Raw genomic sequence first — 23,008 nt, forward strand, 5'->3', positions numbered from 1 at the left:
ACTTTTTCTGCTCACAAAGAAAAAATAACTTTTTTGATAATGTACTGAGCAGCAAGAAAGCACTTTCTATCTCGCACTATGACCACAGTACAGTGATTTGGATGGCCCCAGATCACAATTAATTATTTCGATTTTGAATAAACCAACTGATAAAAGTCTAAATATACATACAGTTTTAACCATCTAAATAATTACAAAAACAGTCAAACTAACTCGTTATGACAGTGAAAATCCCCAAATCAAATCAAAGTGGAAATACGAATATTTTTCAGGTCATGCATATACTGAAAGCAATACAGATTTATAATTAACATTTCCTAAAAACCGTATTATATTTTGTTCATGTTTATATACACAGCATAATTCTACAAAAAAGTTTTATGTTCACACACTGAGTGGCTATTAAAATTATGAGGTTAGCAAATTATACTATTTCTGCTGATCAGTTTGGTGCATATTTCTACATAGCAATATTGGTTCTGTGAGTTACATTGATATTCTCATATTTGAGTGTGTTGTCCCTTTTGTTAAGTGTTGGTGTCCATCCTTACATACTATTTTCTTGAGGCTGCTCTAATTGTCTTAATTTCTTCTCTTGTCACCATTTTTTTGTGTCCTAACTAGCGTGATTTGGGGGCTTGTTAGTTAGCATGTTTTCTGTTTTAACATTAGTTTCTTTATTGTCAATGTAGGTCATTCAGTCTTCTTCTTTTTATATACACATTCTCCTAATTTTAATGTCTAGTGTATTGAAATTATATCTTCAGGTAAGTAAACTATGTTGGTCTGCTGTGTGTCTCTCACGCGTAGTATGATGTCCACACAACTTGTAACAGAGCACGGTGAGATTATTCTACTTATTCTTATACCAATCCTTACATCATTTTATCCCTCCTTTTACAATTTCATTTTGTTGGTAACACGTACACAGTAGTTAATTAAAATATTTAATTTCTTATTGCAACAGGAATTCAAAAAACTTTATTATTCACTGTGCAATTTCCTGATTACTGATGGCTAAGTGTAGTTACTTCATATGGAAATATTTCTTCTAAAAAAAAATGTTCTTGATTTACTATACATACAATCCATGTGAAGGTGAAGTTTCTGATGAGAAGAAAAGTTGTTTGTTTCTTGATTTGGTACAGCTCATCTGAAAGCCCTCGTTCTCCTCTTTCCCAAAGATTTTGCTTTTTCCAAAAACATCACATTTTAAAAGTTATTTCTATTCAATAATTTCATGTCCTAGAATCTTTCGATATTAAAATGTAATTATTACAAACATTTAGTACCATAGTTTTGTGGCCTTGATTTTTCTCTTTCAAAAAATGCTAATTTTCACTAAAGTAGCTTGTTAATTATCCACACTAAACACTTGCACTTCCTCGAGATTCCCTAGTGCATTTTGGGAATGCCATTTCACAGTTAGCTGCTCTCCTATAAAATGGCACTTAAAGAAAACTTATGTCACTGTTCACTGTCTATTGTGTCTCTGTTCCTATTAATTTTCCTGCTTTTTCTCTTAATACCTAACATGTAATTGGCTTGTATTCTGCCATTTTTTGATTACTGTACTACACACTTCTGCAACAGTTGGAGGATAATGCACATTACGTAAACACCATGTAGTTGGTATCAAGTTAAAGTGTATATTTACTTTGAATCAGTCAGAACCCAGGAGTGAAACTGTAAACATCATGTAGTTCTAATTACAGAAACAAACTATGTTTCGTAATTTTCAGTCAGTCATGATTGGACAGCTACTGTGTGCAATTATTATGCCAATTATTGAAAGTCATATGAGGTAAGGTATTACTCTTCCACCAGTGAACAACGTGCAATTTAGTTAACTGGTGAGCTTACCGTACTTACTCGAATCTAAGCCGCACTTTTTTTCCGGTTTTTCTAATCTAAAAAACCACCTGAGACTTAGAATCGAGTGCAAAGCAAGCGGAAGTCCTGAAAAATGTTGGTAGGTGCCGCCACAACTAACTTCTGACGTCGAATATATGTAGCGCTACACAGGCATGCTTTGTAGGTACAAAGATAAATATTGGCGCCAAAACCTCTGCGTCAGTAAATAAATTTTAAAAAAAGGTGGAAGACAAGCTTTTTTCCTCCGCCCCGAGTTTCGACCACTGCATTTTCATACATTATCCAACGAAGTAAATACAAATTCCGTATTGCTCATCTTTGAATGTAGCAGCATTTCAATGTACTACGAAAATCCGAGTGGCAAGACTGTTTGGGATGTTTGTCAATATGGCCAACTCTACGTTCTGAATTTTTTCCTACCTGTGAGAAGAGATGGTTGCTAATAGGAACTTTTATGAATTGTGAATCACATGCAGTATTCTGTTCACCATAAGAATAATACGAATATAAGCATTTTGTCATATATTGTTTCGTGTTTGCTGCTGTCTCATTTAAATCCTGTCTGCCTAATAAACTACAATACTAGAGTGAGACAACAGCAAACGCAGAAGAATATACATATCATGTCATGTTTATATTCATTATGCCTAATAGTGATACAGTCAGAAATGAAGCACGGCAATTGACTAGAATTTCTGTGCAGAATGTAATGTACTAAAGAGGCGTCTGCAAAGATTTTCAAACGGAGAAAAATTTTCGCCAAACTCTCGTTCAGAACATCTTTTATCATACGCAGTCTATTATTTGGTTCTTGTTGGTCATTATTAAAGAAAGCAGCAGTGTAAGTAACAACAAATAGCAGTCTCTTGCCATTGTTTCGCTAATGAGATGATTCCTCTCTCTCTCTTTTCTTAAAATTGTAAGTGGCGGCAGCGCGCACGAAAGCAAGCCATGCTGCGAGCGGCAACAGGCCGTAAACATGCACTATCGGAATACGACAAACAATGCATGACACAGTACAGTAATGCATTTTCAGCTTAGAGTGACGTAAACACCTATAACAAAGGAAACGGCACTTATCAGATCACAGAAAAAAAGCAATCAATTCAAATCAGACGAAGCACGTGAAAAAGGAAGGGTACCCATATAAATACGGACGGAGCACCAGACGCATAGCAACGGCTACCTGGTAAAGCTTAACTGCTAAGCTTATGACTCGAACCAAACTACTGTAGCTGTATCGCCATTCATTCGACCTAAATTGTGTCTCATATTACAATGGACCAACTTTGTTTCGATTTGGAGTTGCGGCCTAAAACTTTTCTCTCCCATTGAATTTCGAGTCTCAAATTTCAGGTGCGGCTTAGATTCGGGAAAATTTTTTTTCCTCGATTTCGAGTCTCATTTTTCAGGTGCGGCTTAGATTTGAGTAAATACGGTACTGGTCTGTATCCTGCATGTTACACAGATGATCATCTAAAAGAGAGCACTGTGTGTTAATAAACATAAAGAGTTCAAAAATCAATTGCTGCAGTACTGTGCACCTTATTTAACACATATTTATCAGGTTCATTACTAGCAGGATGAGAATCAAAGAAGATATGTTATGAGACTTCAGAGGCATTATGAGACTTCAGACGCATAACTCCAGGCCCGTAAAGCTTTAATGATGAAACCAGAGAAAGAAAGAAAAAGGAAAAAATCAAACAAAGTCTAATGACAAAGTGTGTAGCGAGTAATATGGACTGTTTGGACATGTCTTTAAAAGATGACACAAATATCAAATGATGCCACAAGGCTGGCAAATATTGTTCTGATGTTTATGTTACCTTGTATTTCAATGTGTATACTCCAATATTACTCATACATTAAAATATTTTACTGTAAGTGAAAAAATAAGCAAGAAAATCAGAGTCAAATCAAATGTTACAGCAAGATGTACTTGTACGTAAATGTTTAGTATAACTGGATAATGGATGAGAAACACAGGACTATTAAAAGAGCTTAATGGAAACAAAATATTGGGCTGCTTTAAGTTAACAGTAAAAATATTATCATTTTCAAACCATTTAAGACATTTTCTTTCCTAAAACAAAAAAATCATGACAAAAACACTTTTTGCAGTTTCATAGATGGAATCTGAATAAATAAAATTTTCAATCATTCTCTTCAACTCTCAAATGAAGTAACTTTTTTCATCAATCAGTAATTAGCTACTTACAGAAACTATACAGAGCAAAATGAGAGAAGATACTGCTTTTGAATAGTGACAAGTTTTATGTTTCTGTTAACAGTACATGGGGTGATGCCACCTACCCACAATTATACTATCTATGTAGCACACAAACATCAATTTTTATATTTAGATTTGGTAAAGAAACATGTGCTCCAAAGGTGTATTTACACAATGATACCCTACTTCTGAACCTGCAAACTTTTCCTCCGTCACTCCTGTTAGTAGTTTCTTACAAGTAAGAGAAGCATAAAGACATATCAACAAATTAATCTTTCAAACACGTGGAACATTAATACTGCATTTACAAACCTTCATTCCATCATCACCCAGACTGTTCCCTGACAAATTCAGCGAGAGGGTATTTTGATAGCGAAGTGCTTGGAAAACTGGAGACAGGGGTACTGAAGTCAGTGCAAGATCTGCAAGTTGTAGGCACTGTGTTGCTTGGCACATTTCCAACACCTGAAGAACATGTGCATCTGCAACTACAACATTAGAGAAGATACCAGCACTTGTTACTTGTCTTTGACAATAACAATGTTTGAGTTTTCTCACATTAAAAATCAATTACCAATAGAACTAATGTATATTTTGAGCAGCAACAGTGTTACGTCAAAAAAGGGAAAAATTGTAGGTTTTTACATGAGAACACAGCATGATTGGCTAGAGTATTAATACAAAATAAAACAGTATCTCTGTCACACAGTTCTACACTACAACGATAATTCAAATAAAATGTGTAGCTACAAGAGCCATTTTAAAGGGGTCCTGAAAATAATGGAAATTCCTGCACTACCAAAACATTCCTTTACATACTCTCTAACAGCACTTTCCTTACAGTTGATGAACTGGTGGCTCTTCTCATGTTATTTAAGAAGTGTATTACAATATATCTCTTTGGGAAGCTCTTTACCAGCTGCTCAGGAGATAAAATGATCCACAGGAAGGGATTCTTAAAATTTCTGAGTGAGAGATATATCATATATAGACAAATGTGGGGTGTTAGGTGGCTGCAGTGTTGTCTGAACCTGTGACTCATTAAGAAAATGTCTATGTTTCAGCCTCTCTGTGGGCAAGCATATTTTTGTTATCCTAAAACAAAACTATGCAAATCAGTCTCTGTTTTCCTTGCATTCTTTTGAACTCTAATAAGATTTGCATAATCGAGCACACCAACCTACATCCACATCCATCACCGCAAACCACTGTTAAACAAATGGCACAGGGTACTTCCCATTGTATCAGGTAATGGAGTTTCTTCTTGTTCCATTTGCATACAAAGTGTGGGAAAAATAACTGCTTAAATCCCTCTGTATTTGTTTAATATTAACTCTCAAAACTGTTTAAGTAAGGCTGCACAAAAAGTTGGTGTTCTATTGCAAAGAGTCTGTCAGTTCAATGGTTTAAGTTTTTCCACGAGACTTTCTTGTCCATTGAACAAAGCCGTTACCATTTGTGCAGTCCTTTTTTTTGTATATGTTCAATATCAACTGTTATTTCTGTTTCACATGGTTCCCAGACACTTGAGCATTCTTCAGAGTGAGTAATGTAAGTGTTTTTGTAAGCAATCTCCTTTGTAGGCTGACTGCATTTGCCCACTATCCTACTGCTTTCCATACCTGAGTCTATGTGATCCTTTCCTGAGATGCCATCAAATAGTTATACCCAGGTGTTTTGTATGAGTTGATTCATTACAGTTGTGACACAATGATCCTGTAGTAACAGGATACTACGTTTCTGCATTTTCTGAAGTGCACAATGTTACGTTTCTGAACATTTGAAGTACGTTGAAAATACTTGCACCACTTTGAAATCTTATAACGATCTGACAAAACATTTATACAGCTTTTTTCAGATAGTACTTTGTTAAAGAGAACTGCATAACTGGAAAAAAGGGTGAGGTTACAATAAATTTTGTCTCTCAGGTTATTAACACAATCGAGACTGGCTCACTCACTCTGGATGGGGCAGCTGGACTGCTGTTTTTAAACACATTTTTCGGAAATCATAGCTTTGTAGTAGTTAATGCAGTAAATTCATCTGATGTTTCATTTGAAATGATGAAACCTCGTTTACCTGTTCTTAAAAATCTTGTTATAAAATATTAAAAGTAGCAGATAAAAAAAGGTTTACTGAATCATGTTCTTATTCCGCAAGGGGGGGGGGGGGGGGTGAGGACCCACTGCGTTCACCCCATTCTTACAAATAAAGTGCCTAAGTGTGGTTTATTTTGGAACAATAAGGTATAAAAAGAGTTACATCACGATTTGGACACCACCAGGACATTTCTTTGCAGCACTTCTTTCTTCTGCCTCTTAGTGAAACGGAGCAGCCCTTGGAGACAGGTGTTGGATGAGATTTTTTTCTATGTAGGTGGTATTTTTTCCACAAAATGTCATCCACTAAGTCCACTTGGACCAAGAACTGTAGAGGAATTAACCTCTTACCATGTGCTGCCTTTGGTGCAGACCAACTCCCTAATTATGTAAGAAATTGGGAGAGGGTACATATTTTTCTTTTTTCCTCATCTCTGTCTCAAACAACATGAATGAGTTCCTGATGCCCGTTACAATCAAATGAAAGAATAACTTTTTACGCTATTTGAACTGCTTTCTCTTGAAAGGATGAGAAGCAATCACTTGATCTGATTTATCCATTACTACTTTGTGAATATTATGATCCAGAACTACTTCTGGTTTTGCTTTAGTCATTGGTCCCTCATGACCATACAATTACCTCTGTTGCTGAAGCAGTGTGGCACGAAGAAAGCATAAAAAAAACCATCCTTCATGTTCCTTCATTTTAGGCAGCGCAGACATTACCTTCTCTCTTTCAAAAAAATCACATCATCAACTGTCCTTCCTTGATTCTTGGCTTTACAACCATCAGTTGAGGAAGATCCTTTCTGTTAGTGATGTAAGTGCCTAATGCCCTTGTCTTGCACTGCCATGAATAAAGACAGCGGGTGATATATAATTGTGATCCTTGAATACTGTATAACCTTTGTCAAAGTAATTTTATAGTACATAACACCTGGCTGCTACACGCCATTCTCAGTTCATATTTCTGTCCTAAGTATGTACCCATTCAAAGCATTGCCAACAACAAATGACATTACTCATCTGATTTGCTCTTCATGTAAACATGAAAATGTATTTGTCCTTACAATTCAAACTTTAAAAAAACAATCACTGATTTTTGGGTTTTCACTCAGTACAGGTGAATTATTAGCACAAAAAACTCTTAAATATCATCAATTTTTGGTTTGGTCCACTTTCTACATACACTGTTGGCTTTCAACTTGTTTTGCCATCTGTGTTCAACTATTATCGAACCAGCATACCGATTAGTTTAAGTTGTTACTGCTTTGTCTGGGATAAAAATGAAATGATCATATGGGATTATTGGCTGGGAGAGACCACATCTGGGGCTGTTTGGCTGCTTGATGAAAGTCTGTCAATTTGACACCATTTTGGCACTCTGCATGTCAATGAAAATGAGATGAAATGATTGGAATGACACAAACACCCAGTCCCAGAGTGAAGAAAATCTTTTGACCTGCCAAAGAACTGAACCTGGGACCAGTGATCAAGAGGCAATGACAGTAACCACTAGACCACAAGCAATAGACTACCTGGCATAAACAATGCACAAGAATCAGCTGGTGTGGGAATGGTGTCAAGTGGTGCCTGCACATCATCCCAGCTTCTCATCTGCTGTCTTGAGTAGTTACAGCAGTTACAATGACAAAGTAGCATACAAAGTGCTGCTGTGGAGTATAGATGTTAAGAATTCAAACATTATGCAGTAGCAAAATGCAGAGACCCTTTCCTTGTGGAGTCCACATGGTTACCAACAGTGGGTAGAAATCAGAATGGTTGCAATGAATTTTTAAGTACAGCACAAGCAAGGTTCAGGCACTGTCTGCCCGACTAACTGCCGCTGACTGAGTCATATTCGGGCTCCGCCCCAACACACTTCACTTCACTTAAGCAGTCAGGAATTTCATTTTATACCTCACAGAAACACACTTACGTTAATAAGTTTTGCTTAAACAGTTAAAAGTACTTGAGAATTCTGTCTTGAGCAAAATTCAATTTATTCTTGTTCACTAATCTACATACATGTTTGGGCATTGTTATACCATCCTTAACAATGTTATGAAAAGGAAAGTTGCTACTCACCATATAGCAGAGATGCTGAGTTGCAGATAGGCACAACGAAAGGACTGTCACAAATAAATAAGGCTTTCAGCCATTAAGGCTTCTGCCAGCAGCAGCAGCACCAGTGCAAGATGGGAATGGTGACTGGGTGGGGGTAAGGAGGAGGCTGGGATGGGGAGGGGGAGGGATAGTATTGTGGGGGTGGCAGACAGTGAAGTGCTGCAGCTTAGGTATAGGGCAGGGGAGAGGTGGGGAGGGGGAAGTAGTGGAAAAGGAGAGAAGTAAAAAGACTGAGTGTGATGGTGGAATGACTGCTGTGTAGAGCTGGATTGGGAACAGACAAGGGGCTGGATGAGTGAGGACAGTGACTAACGAAGGGTGATGCTAGGAGGGTTACGTGGTGTTTGTATGTTTTATTACAGGTGGTATTTTAATAGTCTCTAATCTGTAACTAATAACGAAACATGGAACTGGACAAGGTAGGGTAGCTCGCATGCCTCTACGATACAGACAACCATAATGTGGCGAGGTCATACTAATCTGTTGTTCCTGGACAGAGGTGGCAGTCCTTTCAGTAGTTGCAGAGACAATAGCTTGGATGATTGGCTGACCTGACATTGTAACATTAGCCAATGTGGTCTTGCGCTCTTACTGTGAATGGCTGGAAGGTAGGTGAAACGATAGTCATGTTTTTTTTCCCTTCCCTGACGGTGTACAGCACTACTGTATGGCTTAACAGGGTTGGCATTCTGTTGGGTAAAATATTCCAAATGTGAAAGAATTCTACATTCGCATCTCCAGGCAGGAACTGCTCTGGAGGACTCGTTCCACATCATTACGAAATATCGTATTCATGATCCATGGAACTAGTATTAATCTAATCTAATCTAATCATCATCAGAGAAATCAAGACTGTCATTCTACTGGTTAGAGCATGGAATATTAGATCTCTTGATTAGGTAGGTTAACAAATTTAAAAAGGGAAATGGATAGGTTGAACTTAGGTATGGTAGTAGTGTTGTGCAGTGGGAGGGAGAACAGTACTTTTGGTAAAGTCAGTACAGGGTTATTAATATAAAATCAGATAGGGGTAATGCATTAGTAAGCCTAAGAATGAATAAGAAAGTACAAATGAGGGTAAGTAACTATGAACAGCATAGTGAACACAGCAATATAGCCAAGATAGACGTGAGGCACACCTATCAAAGTAGTATACATTGATACGCCAACTAGCCCCATATATGATGAAGAGATTGAAAGAATGAATAATGAGATCGAGGAAATTATTCTGATGGTGTGACTGGAGTAGGGTAATAGGAAAAGAAAGAGAAGGAAGATTAGTAGGAAAATTGAACTGGGTAAACAAATGAAAGAGGAAGATGCCTGATAGAATTTTGCACAGAACATAATTAAATCATTGCTAATACTCGGTTTCAGAATTATGAAAGAAGGCTTATATGTGCAATAAACCTGGGGACACTGGAAAGTTTGAGCGTGATTACATAATGATAAGGCAGAGATCTCAGAATAAGATTTTAAACTGTAAGAAATTTACAGGGGCAGATGTGGACAATGATCATAATTTATAGGTTATGAACAGCAAATTAAAACAGAAGAAGTTGCAAAAGGGTAGGGAATTGACATGGAAACACTGAAGGAAACAGGGGTTGTTGAAAATTTCACGAGTAGCATTACACAATACTGAACTGAAACAGAGGAAAGGAGTACAACGCAAAATGAATAATTAGCTTTGACAGATTAAATAAGAAAGACAGTAGGGGATCACACAGGTAAAAAGATAAGTCCTCCCTTAGGAGATATTGAATTTAACTGATGAAATGAGAAAACATAGAAATGCACAATGGCTAAGCAGGACTGGCTAGATAACAAATGCAAGGCTGTAGAAGCCTGTGTAACTATTTGAAAGACAGAGGCTGCCTGTAGGAAAACTGAAGATACCTTTGGAGAAGACAGAATTGACTGTATGAGCATCAAGAGCTTAGACAGTAAGTCAGTACTAAGCAAAGAAGGGAAAGGTGGCAGGAATACGCGGAAGGTCAATATAAGGGTAATAAGCTTGAGGACAATATTATATAAAGAGAAGAAGTAGGTGAAGGATGAGTTGGGAGATACGATTCTGCTAGAAGAATTTGACAAAGCATTTAAATACCTAAGTGGAAACAAGGTCCCTGGAGCACATGAATGATATTTCCATAGAATTATTGAGATCCTTGGGAGAGCCAGCCATGAGAAAAGTATTCCACCTGATGTGCAAGATATGTGAGTTGCAAGATACACGAGTCAAATGAAATACTCTCAGGCTTCAGGAAAATGTAATAATTCCAATACCAAAGAAGGCAGCTGATGACAGATGCGAACACTACCAAAACATCAGATTAAGAAATGATAGTTGACACATTTTGTAGATTTAGAGAAAGCTCGTGACAAAGTAGTCTGGACTACACTCTTGGAATTTTCAAGGTAGCAGGAATAAAATGCAGGGATCAAAAAGATATCTACACCTTGCACAGAAAACAGATTGTAACTGTAGGAGCCGAATGACATGAAAGGGAAGCCATAGTTGACAAGGGAGTAAAACAGGGTTGTAGCCTATCCATGATGTTATTCAATGTGAACACTGGGCATTCTGCGAAGGAAATGAAGGAGAAATTTGAGAAGGGAATTAAAGATCAGAGAGAAGAAATAACTTTATCATTCGCCAATGACATTGTAATTCTGTCAGAGACAGCTAAGGACTTGGAAGAGCAATTGAACAGACTGGATTAGTGTCTTGAAAAAAGATTATACGACAATTAAAAGTAAACCAAGGGGAAAGGAATGTGGTCAAAGTAAATCAGGCAATGCAGAGGGAATTACATTAGGAAACAAGACATTGAATGTAGTACAAGAGTTTTGCTATGTGAGCAGTGAAATAACTGTTGATGGTCAAAGTAGAGAGGATATAAAATGCAGACTCGCAAAATTATTTCCAAAAAATAAGAGGAATGGGGTAACTTCTAATATAAATTCAAAAGTTAGGACATCTCTTCTGGAGGTATTTGCCTGAACCTTTGTATCAAACTGTATTTAGCTTTGAATCAAACTGAAATGTGGACGACAGCCATTTCAAATAAAATGACGGAAGCTTTTAAGATGTGGTGCTGTAGAGAAACACTGGGAATTAGATGGGTAGATTGAATAATAAATGAAGAAGTAGAGGAATTGGAGAAAAAAATAATTTATGGCACAACTTAACTAAAGGAAAAGATCAACTGATAGGACACATCCCAAGGCACCAAGGAATTGTCTGTTTGGTAATGGAAGCAAGTGTGGGGAGAAAAATTGTAGAGGGAAACCATGGCTTGAATGTAGTAAGCAGCTTGAAACAGACGTAGGCTGTGGTAGTTATGCAGAGCTGAAGAGGCGACATGCACGGCATAGACTGGCATGGAGAGCTGCATCAAACCAAACTCCAGACAGCGACAGCAACAACAATAACAACAAAAAATATATATTTTTCTACTGCATAATTCTTGTATTTTTCATTGTTTCTGTTATTTATTTACTACTTCTGCCAAGCTGCTACTGTGGCTACAATTATTTCTTTTCCTGTTATGTTTTTGCTGCTTGTATGAAAGTGTGCCAGATCATGAATTAGAAATCATACTAACAGGGTTCAAACTAATAATATTTGTGAGTGTGAACAGTTAGTTTCACAATTTTTTTTTCTGTGATCAGGACTGATATAGGAAATTCATTTCATGGTGACACAAGTTCAGTTCCAATTAAGTGTTTTGATCTGATCCCTCTCACGTCTTTGCAGAACTGATTAATGGCATGTTTTTAGGTATCCTGACATGTTATTGTTTCCATTTTATACACAATATTTCGACAACCAACCCACAAGTCTTCTTCAGATGCAGTGAGTACACATAACAGCAAAACCTGTAGCACCTGAGAAAGACAGCACGGTTGGTCATCCAAACATTATGCATAAAATGGGAACAACAACTTGAGACGAACTACAGGAAGTACACTGTTAACATGTATCAATTTTCTATTTCCTGACAGTCCTTAAGGGCACAGAGCAGAGTTACACTGCAAAGATCTGCATAGTTTTTCTTATACTACAATTTTTTGTATGTATTAGTTCTACTCCATAATTGATTTCTGTGGAGAGTTGTTACACTATCTAAAATGTTTTAGATCCATATGAATGTATGTCAGTCTACGGTGTCAAAATTCCTAGTCATCTCCTCAATAAATCTTGACACATAGTTTTGGCAAGTGCACTGACAAATGCTGGATGTCTTGTCTTTCTCTGTGGTAGAGTTTATCATCAACAATCTCTTTCATATTAAACAGTCAGTTGTGTAGGCTATTTTAGCCCTAGTTGTCAACCCTGTGGTGAGCTGCTTTATTGTTGTAGGAATGTGTACAACATTAATTTATTTGTATGCTTATTGCCCTTGTGTGTGTGTGTGTGTGTGTGTGTGTGTGTGTGTTTGTCTGCTGGTGTGTTCTTGATTGAAACAAAGGTGAAGGAGACATCATGCACTTAATAAATAAATGAAACAAAACCACAGGGATCATACCTGAACAATAATCGTGCAACAGATATATGGTGCATATTTACTCACAGAAATAAAGGTGAAGGAGACATCATGCACTTAATAAATAAATGAAACAAAACCACAGGGATCATGCCTGAACAATAATCGTGCAACAGATATATGGTGCATATTTACTCACAGAAATAAAGCAACTTATGGTATTAAATATATGGACCATAGTCAAATGAAAACTGGCATATCTAAAAGTTCTGAAAGAGAGTAGCTCTTCACAGAAACTAATCATTGAATGTAACTACTAATCAGAAAGTATTATAGCAGACAGGGAGGATACACTAATGAATAAACATATCTATCGTCTGCATTGTACTCGGTTCTCAAGGAATTGTTATAATGTAAAAATGAACAAACACACACACACACACACACACAAACCTGAAATAAATTCTTTAAAAGAAAATTAGTCTAGAACAAATATAGTGGGCGTGTGTGTTTGCATACAGTGGCAATATAGTGTTCTTAAAATGTCCACCAAGAAAATTGGCGATCAGCAGCATGAACTCTTGTTTGTCCACAGCTTTTCTGAACAGTGATTATGTGATCAATCCAAACCATTGGCTTAAGTTCTTTGTTGTTGTTGTCGTTGTTGTTGTCTTCAGTCCTGAGACTGGTTTGATGCAGCTCTCCATGCTACTCTATCCTGTGCAAGCTTCTTCATCTCCCAGTACTTACTGCAACCTACATCCTTCTGAATCTGCTTAGTATATTCATCTCTTGGTCTCCTTCTACGATTTTTACCCTCCACGGTGCCCTCCAATGCTAAATTTGTGATCCCTTGATGCCTCAAAACATGTCCTACCAACCGATCCCTTCTTCTAGTCAAGTTGTGCCACAAACTCCTCTTCTCCCCAATTCTATTCAATACCTCCTCATTAGTTATGTGATCTACCCATCTAATCTCCAGCATTCTTCTGTAGCACCACATTTCAAAAGCTTCTATTCTCTTCTTGTCCAAACTATTTATGGCTACACTCCATACAAATACTTTCAGAAATGACTTCCTGACACTTAAATCTATACTCGATGTTAACAAATTTCTCTTCTTCAGAAACACTTTCCTTGCCATTGCCAGTCTACATTTTCTACTTCGACCATCATCAGTTATTTTGCTCCCCAAATAGCAAAACTCCTTTACCACTTTAAGTGTCTCATTTCCTAATCTAATTCCCTCAGCATCACCCGACCTAATTCAACTACACTCCATTATCCTCGTTTTGCTTTTGTTGATGTTCATCTTAAATCCTCCTTTCAAGACATTGTTCATTCCGTTCAACTGCTCTTCCAAGTCCTTTGCTGTCTCTGACAGAATTACAATGTCATCGGCGAACCTCAAAGTTTTTATTTCTTCTCCATGGATTTTAATACCTACTCCGAATTTTTCTTTTGTTTCCTTTACTGCTTGCTCAATGTACAGACTGAATAACATCGGGGACAGGCTACAACCCTGTCTCACTCCCTTCCCAACTGCTGCTTCCCTTTCATGCCCCTCGACTCTTATAACTGCCACCTGGTTTCTGTACAAATTGTAAATAGCCTTTCGCTCCCTGTGTTTTACCCCTGCCACCTTCAGAATTTGAAAGAGAGTATTCCAGTCAACATTATCGAAAGCTTTCTCTAAGTCTACAAATGCTAGAAACGTAGGTTTGCCTTTCCTTAATCTATTTCCTAAGATAAGTCGTAGGGTCAGTATTGCCTCACGTGTTCCAACATTTCTGCGGAATCCAAACTGATCTTCCCCGAGGTCGGCTTCTACCAGTTTTTCCATTCGTCTGTAAAGAATTCGCATTAATATTTTGCAGCTGTGACTTATTAAACTGAAGTTCTTTAGCCAGGATAATTTTGTATGTTCTGGATCATGTCTGCCATCAATCTTTCCTTCAAGTATTTGTTGCAACAGGTTGTATTTGTTATTGCACATTCTATGGTCAATGTATTAGTGCCTTCTTGTCTTGATGGTATTGAGAATTTCTAAATCTTTGTTCATATGCTGCAGTATTGCTACATTAATGACTTTATCTGACCAGTAATAAGGAAGACAGACACCAATAAGAGGAAGCAAATGTGCTACTTCCTCAAGTTTGTCAATCTGCCAAAGAAACTGACGATCACCATATCATATTTATGTATTTGTTTGCCCAATATTACTTACCTTTAACAGCAAAATTAAGGGAAATCCATTGAGGACAGTGTAACAGCAATGAAACATTTATGGGAAACTGTTTTGCTCAAGGTTGGATCCTCAAATATATTTTACAAAATATGACAAGGAGCACAAAGTTGGAGGCCTCCCTTTGTGTCTAATAAATGCACATATTAAAAGCTGCAAAAATAAATATCACTGTCATGGTCTTTCATGGATATGTAAAATAGGAGCAAACCAAGTCATTCTCAAACTTACACAGTTATCTCTCCATCACAAAGAACCAAAGTATGATATAAAAACTGATTAATAATTATGATACAACTAACAAACTTTTTTGGCAAACAGATGTGCACATTGCTATTGTCAGATAATTCTTTGGTGGGAATAAATTAAAAAGGTTCTTTAGATGGTACTGAAAAAGCCTTTGGTTCTTTACACTAAAGACAATTTTATTTTCAGAGACCATTTGCAATAAATGTATTTCATTTCTTTAAACATAATTATCAATGTCACATTCATGAAATACCATTCATGCACAAGGATTTTATTTATATTACAAACAGATATTGAACAGTATTACCTGATTGCAAACTAGCGGCAGCTTCCACATATCTTTCTGTCAATGGTGGTAGGTTCCATGACACAACAGATGCTATCAATTCATTGCTACCAGTTATGAGAGAAAGTGGGTCATCTTCAGCTAGCAATGCTCCATCACTGGTTTGAAGAGTGAGTGTTGGTCGCAAGCCTTCTAAACTAGAGGGGGTTATAATGATAATGACAAAGATAATAATAATAATAATAATAATAATAATAATAATAATAACAAAACTATTATGAAATTGGATGCTTATGTCATCATCGCCATTCTGTGTACTTCAATTATGTTACATGTCTTAATTAAACATTAAGTCTTTCGCCTAGTATCTACTTTTTATTTTCCATTAATAGTATCATTGAATGAAACAGTACATTCACTAAGTGATCACTCGTATAAGCTACATATGGTAATCAAAAAAATATACATCTGAAATTAATTCTGATATGTAGAATTCAGATCAATGGTTCTACAGTGAATACAATGTTGTTTGCAAAACATAAAACAAGCTCTGACACATAAGATTTTTGTTTGTTCCACTAACTGCACATCGTATAATCTAATGTTATAGAAATTATATTGGAGAAATGAAAATGTGAGGGATTAGTACAAAACAAATGCCATAGTTAATGATAAGAAATTACTGAATCTAAGTTAAATTTACATGTCCTGCTACTTTATGCACACATTACTACTAGGTGCAGTTGAACCCCACTGCATCACGCAAAGCTTTATGATCTAATTTTCTTAGTTTCCATGCAACTTTCATTTTTTCCTCTGTGAAATCACTTTTTATTCCTACAGTCAAATTTTTTTTTTTTTCTTTGCAGTTTGTCTACCAGCATCGTTTCTCATCTGTCAATTTTATGACTGTAAGTGTTTCTGTCTAAAGTTTTTGACAAATTTATTTGGACGCTTTCTAGACATCTTTTGATATGTTGAGTCCAAGGTAAAGTTTTCAGTTTTTCTGTCTATGTTAAAATTTTCTGGGTAAGTTGTGTTGCTGGGAGTATGAAAATGTGGCTATAAAATTTAAATTTTCTTTTCAGATGTCTGCCTTGAGGTTTAATAATAATAAAAAATTTGTGATAAATGTAAATACATATGTAAATTTTGCTTCAAAATGTGGAAACACAAAATTACCTAATAGATGCTATTCATAGTGAAATGTATCTAGATGAACTTCTTCAGATATAGTTTGAAATTGCTTTATTTTCTGCATATAAATATGGCGAATGTTTTCAGTTTTCATTTCCTGGTATAGTACTTCAACTGGCAAAGCCCGTATTGGAAATGTAAGAAGAATGTGTTTGCAAAATAAAAAGTGCTTGAATGCAACTACGTATCAGTTTGCTCAATGCTCTGGTCCAATGACAATTATGAGCAGCTGAATTAGGGTTGCCACCTGTCACTTATTGTATGGGACATCTCGTATTTGAGGTTAAAATTTTGCATTCAGTATTATGAACTGTTGTCCAATAAAAATGAGTGTTTGTCTTTTTTTATCTACAGATAGTTTAAAATACATGATTAATGGAAAATCTCATATAAAGATGTGAAACAATACTAACAAAGAGATAGAGGGGCTGGCCAGTAGTTACCTCAGCTCAGTACAGCCGATAGATACACAAAAAACAGAACCAAAACTTTACGTTCCTAGCTTTCGGAACAAATGTTCCTTCATCAGGGAGGAGAGAGGGGAAAGAAAGGGAAGAAGGGAAAGTAGATTCAGTTACTCACAACCCAGGTTATGAAGCAACAGGGAAAGGAAAACAGGGAGGGTAGCAAGGATGGAGACATGGTTGTCAGAAGGAAGCCAAAGATATTCTACTGTAAGTACTGTGCCAGCTTCAAACCAAAGAGGATGCATACAGAAGTAAAGAGGTATATAGTATAAAGATAAACACAACTATGTAGGATGAAAAGATGCGTGAATGGCTAAAGAGGAAAGGGAAAGAGGAGAAGACTGAAGAGTAAATGGGAGTGAGGTTGTTTAACGTAGGTTCAGTCCAGGGGGATGGCGGGATGAAAGGATATGTTGGAGTGCAAGTTCCCATCTCCGCAGTTCAGAGGGACTGGTGTTGGGTGGGAGAAGCCAAATGGCACATACAGTGTAGCAGGTTCCTAGGTCCCTAGAATTATGCTGGAGGGCATGCTCCGCTACTGGGTATTGGACATCTCCTAGGCGGACAGTTCGTCTGTGTCCGTTCATGCGCTCAGCCAGTTTAGTTGTTGTCATACCGATGTAAAAGGCTGTGCAGTGCAGGCATGTCAGTTGATAAATGACATGTGTAGTTTCACACGTGGCCCTGCCTTGAATTGTGTATGTTTTACCAGTAGCGGGGCTGGAGTAGGTGGTTGTGGGGGGATGCATGGGGCAGGTTTTGCAGCGGTGTCGGTTACAGGGGTAGGAACCGCTGGGTAGAGAAGGTAGTCCGGGAATATTGTAGGGTTTAACAAGGATGTTACGGTGGTTAGGGGGGCGACGAAAGGCAACTCTGGGTGGTGTGGGGAGAATTTTGTCAAGGGATGATCTCATTTCAGGGGTTGACTTGAGAAAGTCATATCCCTGGCGGAGTAATTTGTTGATGTTTTCGAGGCCAGGATAATATTGGGTGACAAGGGGGATGCTTCTGTGTGGTCTGGGGATAGGAACATTGTTGTTGGACGGGGAGGAATGTATTGCTCGGGAGATCTGTTTGTGGACAAGGTCTGCAGGATAGTTGTGGGAGAGGAAAGCACTGGTTAGGTTCTTGGTGTAATTGTTGAGGGATTCGTCACTGGAGCAGATACGTTTGTCACGAATACCTAGGCTGTAGGGAAGGGAGCGTTTGATGTGGAATGGATGGCAGCTATTAAAGTGAAGGTACTGTTGTTTGTTTGTGGGTTTGATATGGACAGAGGTGTGGATGTGAGCTTCAACAAGATGAAGGTCAACATCCAGGAAGGTGGCTTGGGTTTTGGAGAAGGACCAGGTGAAATTCAGATTCGAAAAGGAGTTGAGGTTATGGAGGAAATTAAGGAGTGTTTCTTCACCATGAGTCCAGACCACAAAGATGTCATCTATAAACCTATACCAGGCCAGGGGAAGCAGCTGTTGGGTCTTCAGGAAAGCCTCCTCCATGCGGCCCATGAAGAGGTTGGCATAGGACGGAGCCATCCTGGTTCCCATGGCCGTTCCCCTGATTTGTTTGTAGGTCTGGCCTTCAAAAGTGAAGTAATTATTGGTGAGGATGAAGTTGGTAAGTGTGATAAGGAACGAGGTTTTTGGTAGATCTTTGGGTGGGCACTGGGAGAGGTAGTGCTCAAGGGCAGAGAGACCACGGGTATGTGGGATGTTTGTGTAAAGGGATGTAGCATCTATGGTGACAAGAAAGGTTTCAGGTGGGAGAGGAGTGGGAATGGATTTGAGGCGTTCTAGGAAGTGGTTTGTGTCTTTGATGTAGGATGGGAGTCTGCGGGTGATAGGTTGCATCATAGGATGCATTCACCGTAGCGAAACTGCAATCCCAAATACTTTTCCTCCGGTCCTGCTTAACCTTTGGAATTACCCCTAAAGGACTTACCTTAAAAGTTTCCATCTCTGGGTGCAATTCCTCCTTCCACCAGTCTCTCCTGGAATTCCAGAACCTTCAATCCTTAGCCCTTACCCAACTTGTCCTGAATCTCTACACTACTTCATGTAACCACCACTCCCAACAGCTCCTATCTCTCTTCAAAGTCCTCCACCTCTCAAACCCTTGCTTGGAGAACACACTCAGGAACATCATCCTAGAAGCCAGCTGCAAACTTGAGTTCCATGCCACACACCACCTGAAAAAACTATCCACAGTGCTAGTGCAACACCTAAGAAGTGGGGTCCCTCTCCCTATCCCTCACAAACACCAACCACAACAGAACCTTCAACAAACCCCCTCATAGCCAACAAACCTAGCCTAGCCACCCTACTCAATCTCCCCATCCCAGCACATACCCCACACAGACCAAATCTCAACTATAACCACAGTCAAATGCCACATACCTCTCATTCACCCGGAACCTCAACTGAAAATATCACTTCACTACCCAAACACAGCCCCCAAATACTAGACCCAGTGTTGAACCCTGTCTAGAACAGTTCCGACCGCCTTCTCAAAGGGATCCTCCTCCCCTCCCCCAAAACCATCCCTTGCAGACATTTCAGGAATTCCTCACATCCAGTGCTGCCTCCCAGTCCTTCTTGAAGAACATCCCAACAACCCCCAACATCACCCCAGCTGAATCCCGTGCCATTAAGGAGCTGAAAATAGAATGCTCTATTGTCATCCTCCCGGCGGATAAAGGCTCCACAACTGTCGTACTTGACTGTGTGGAGTATGTGGCAGAAGGACTGCGTCAACTCTCCGACACCTCAACCTACAAAGCTGTTACCCAGGATCCCATTCCCTCCAGCCAGACTGAGCTGCAGAAAATCCTAAAAATCCAAGGTCCCTCACAAGGCCTCACAACGGCTTCCATAGACTGACTTACTCACTCCACCTGAGCCACGTACCCCTACCTTCTACCTATTACCCAAAATCCACTAAGAGAACCATCCTGGCCGTCCCATTGTGGCACGCTTCAAAGCCCCAACAGAACGTATCTCAGCTCTGGTAGACCAACACCTCCAAACTATCACCCGCAGACTCTCATCCTACATCAAAGACACAAACCACTTCCTAGAACGCCTCAAATCCATTCCCACTCCTCTCCCACCTGAAACCTTTCTTGTCACCATAGATGCTACATCCCTTTACACAAACATCCCACATACCCATGGTCTCTCTGCCCTTGAGCACTACCTCTCCCAATGCCCACCCAAAGATCTACCAAAAACCTCGTTCCTTATCACACTTACCAACTTCATCCTCACCAATAATTACTTCACTTTTGAAGGCCAGACCTACAAACAAATCAGGGGAACGGCCATGGGAACCAGGATGGCTCCGTCCTATGCCAACCTCTTCATGGGCCGCATGGAGGAGGCTTTCCTGAAGACCCAACAGCTGCTTCCCCTGGCCTGGTATAGGTTTATAGATGACATCTTTGTGGTCTGGACTCATGGTGAAGAAACACTCCTTAATTTCCTCCATAACCTCAACTCCTTTTCGAATCTGAATTTCACCTGGTCCTTCTCCAAAACCCAAGCCACCTTCCTGGATGTTGACCTTCATCTTGTTGAAGCTCACATCCACACCTCTGTCCATATCAAACCCACAAACAAACAACAGTACCTTCACTTTAATAGCTGCCATCCATTCCACATCAAACGCTCCCTTCCCTACAGCCTAGGTATTCGTGACAAACGTATCTGCTCCAGTGACGAATCCCTCAACAATTACACCAAGAACCTAACCAGTGCTTTCCTCTCCCACAACTATCCTGCAGACCTTGTCCACAAACAGATCTCCCGAGCAATACATTCCTCCCCGTCCAACAACAATGTTCCTATCCCCAGACCACACAGAAGCATCCCCCTTGTCACCCAATATTATCCTGGCCTCGAAAACATCAACAAATTACTCCGCCAGGGATATGACTTTCTCAAGTCAACCCCTGAAATGAGATCATCCCTTGACAAAATTCTCCCCACACCACCCAGAGTTGCCTTTCGTCGCCCCCCTAACCACCGTAACATCCTTGTTAAACCCTACAATATTCCCGGACTACCTTCTCTACCCAGCGGTTCCTACCCCTGTAACCGACACCGCTGCAAAACCTGCCCCATGCATCCCCCCACAACCACCTACTCCAGCCCCGCTACTGGTAAAACATACACAATTCAAGGCAGGGCCACGTGTGAAACTACACATGTCATTTATCAACTGACATGCCTGCACTGCACAGCCTTTTACATCGGTATGACAACAACTAAACTGGCTGAGCGCATGAACGGACACAGACGAACTGTCCGCCTAGGAGATGTCCAATACCCAGTAGCGGAGCATGCCCTCCAGCATAATTCTAGGGACCTAGGAACCTGCTACACTGTATGTGCCATTTGGCTTCTCCCACCCAACACCAGTCCCTCTGAACTGCGGAGATGGGAACTTGCACTCCAACATATCCTTTCATCCCGCCATCCCCCTGGACTGAACCTACGTTAAACAACCTCACTCCCATTTACTCTTCAGTCTTCTCCTCTTTCCCTTTCCTCTTTAGCCATTCACGCATCTTTTCATCCTACATAGTTGTGTTTATCTTTATACTATATACCTCTTTACTTCTGTATGCATCCTCTTTGGTTTGAAGCTGGCACAGTACTTACAGTAGAATATCTTTGGCTTCCTTCTGACAACCATGTCTCCATCCTTGCTACCCTCCCTGTTTTCCTTTCCCTGTTGCTTCATAACCTGGGTTGTGAGTAACTGAATCTACTTTCCCTTCTTCCCTTTCTTTCCCCTCTCTCCTCCCTGATGAAGGAACATTTGTTCCGAAAGCTAGGAACGTAAAGTTTTGGTTCTGTTTTTTGTGTATCTATCGGCTGTACTGAGCTGAGGTAAGTACTGGCCGGCCCCTCTATCTCTTTGTTAGTATTTGATAGTTTAAAATACATATTTGAGTGCCATTGAGGTTCAAAGTAGCTCAATTACCATTTTCTCTTTGGAGTCTCAGGAAAAGGAAATCTCATGACGTCTCAAAATTTGCTGGTAAAGCTGAGCATACTGGATTATTTACCTTGTACTTAACCACATTCTTCTGTAGGTCTTCCCTTCCAACTCCTAATATGACTACTCAGCCTGTTTGAGACTAAATCTATGTAAATTGTGAAGTTATCAAAGGTCATTGAAGACATCAATGTTAAGATGTCAGATTCTGATGAAAATTCTTACAACTTCTAGAAAGAAAGTTCAACAAGCAATATCAGATCAAAATAGCTGGGAATCATCATAAACGGGGGTGAAACCTGATGCTGGACAATGCCACAAGGCTCAATACTCCATCTGTGTGCACAGATTCTCTGTATCTCACAGCAGTGAGTCAGATCTTAAGCAACATAAAAGGAATACAAAATAACAAATTGAAATAAAAAATCTGGATCAATAATCTTCCTCCAATCAAGTGACTTCTCAGACACAGCACGATAAAGTGACTGCAGCAGAACTGTGTTTCATGTGGAAGAATGAAGGGAGAAAATTTGGTGGAAGATATATTAGCTCCTAAGTCTCAAAATGATGAGACCACACTTGTTTCTAAAAACGGTTTCTTTTCAGTTGCAACAGCAATAAAGGTAACTGTAAAATCTTTCCTCTCTGTGTAAGATACTATACAGCTACAAGCAGTTTACAAAACAAGTTGCTAGACTTTTACGGAAGTGCCAATGAAAACACTAGTTCAACTGCT

The 23,008-nt window shown here is 39.0% G+C and overlaps 1 protein-coding gene across 4 annotated transcripts in view; it reads right to left on the reverse strand.

Annotated features, from left to right (window-relative positions):
- LOC126252967 (tonsoku-like protein) overlaps positions 1-23,008 on the reverse strand; it is a 286,128-nt gene that overhangs the window by 31,808 nt on the left and 231,312 nt on the right. For all 4 annotated transcript variants that reach the window (XM_049953987.1, XM_049953984.1, XM_049953985.1 and 1 more), the window contains exons 20-21: positions 15,629-15,804; positions 4,421-4,596 (exon numbers count right to left, since the gene is read on the reverse strand). In XM_049953987.1, coding sequence (XP_049809944.1) covers positions 4,421-4,596; positions 15,629-15,804 — 352 coding nt within the window. The remainder of the gene's footprint in view (positions 1-4,420; positions 4,597-15,628; positions 15,805-23,008) is intronic.

Source organism: Schistocerca nitens, chromosome 4 (assembly GCF_023898315.1).
Source record: "Schistocerca nitens isolate TAMUIC-IGC-003100 chromosome 4, iqSchNite1.1, whole genome shotgun sequence".
NCBI classification, from domain to species: Eukaryota; Metazoa; Arthropoda; class Insecta; order Orthoptera; family Acrididae; genus Schistocerca; species Schistocerca nitens.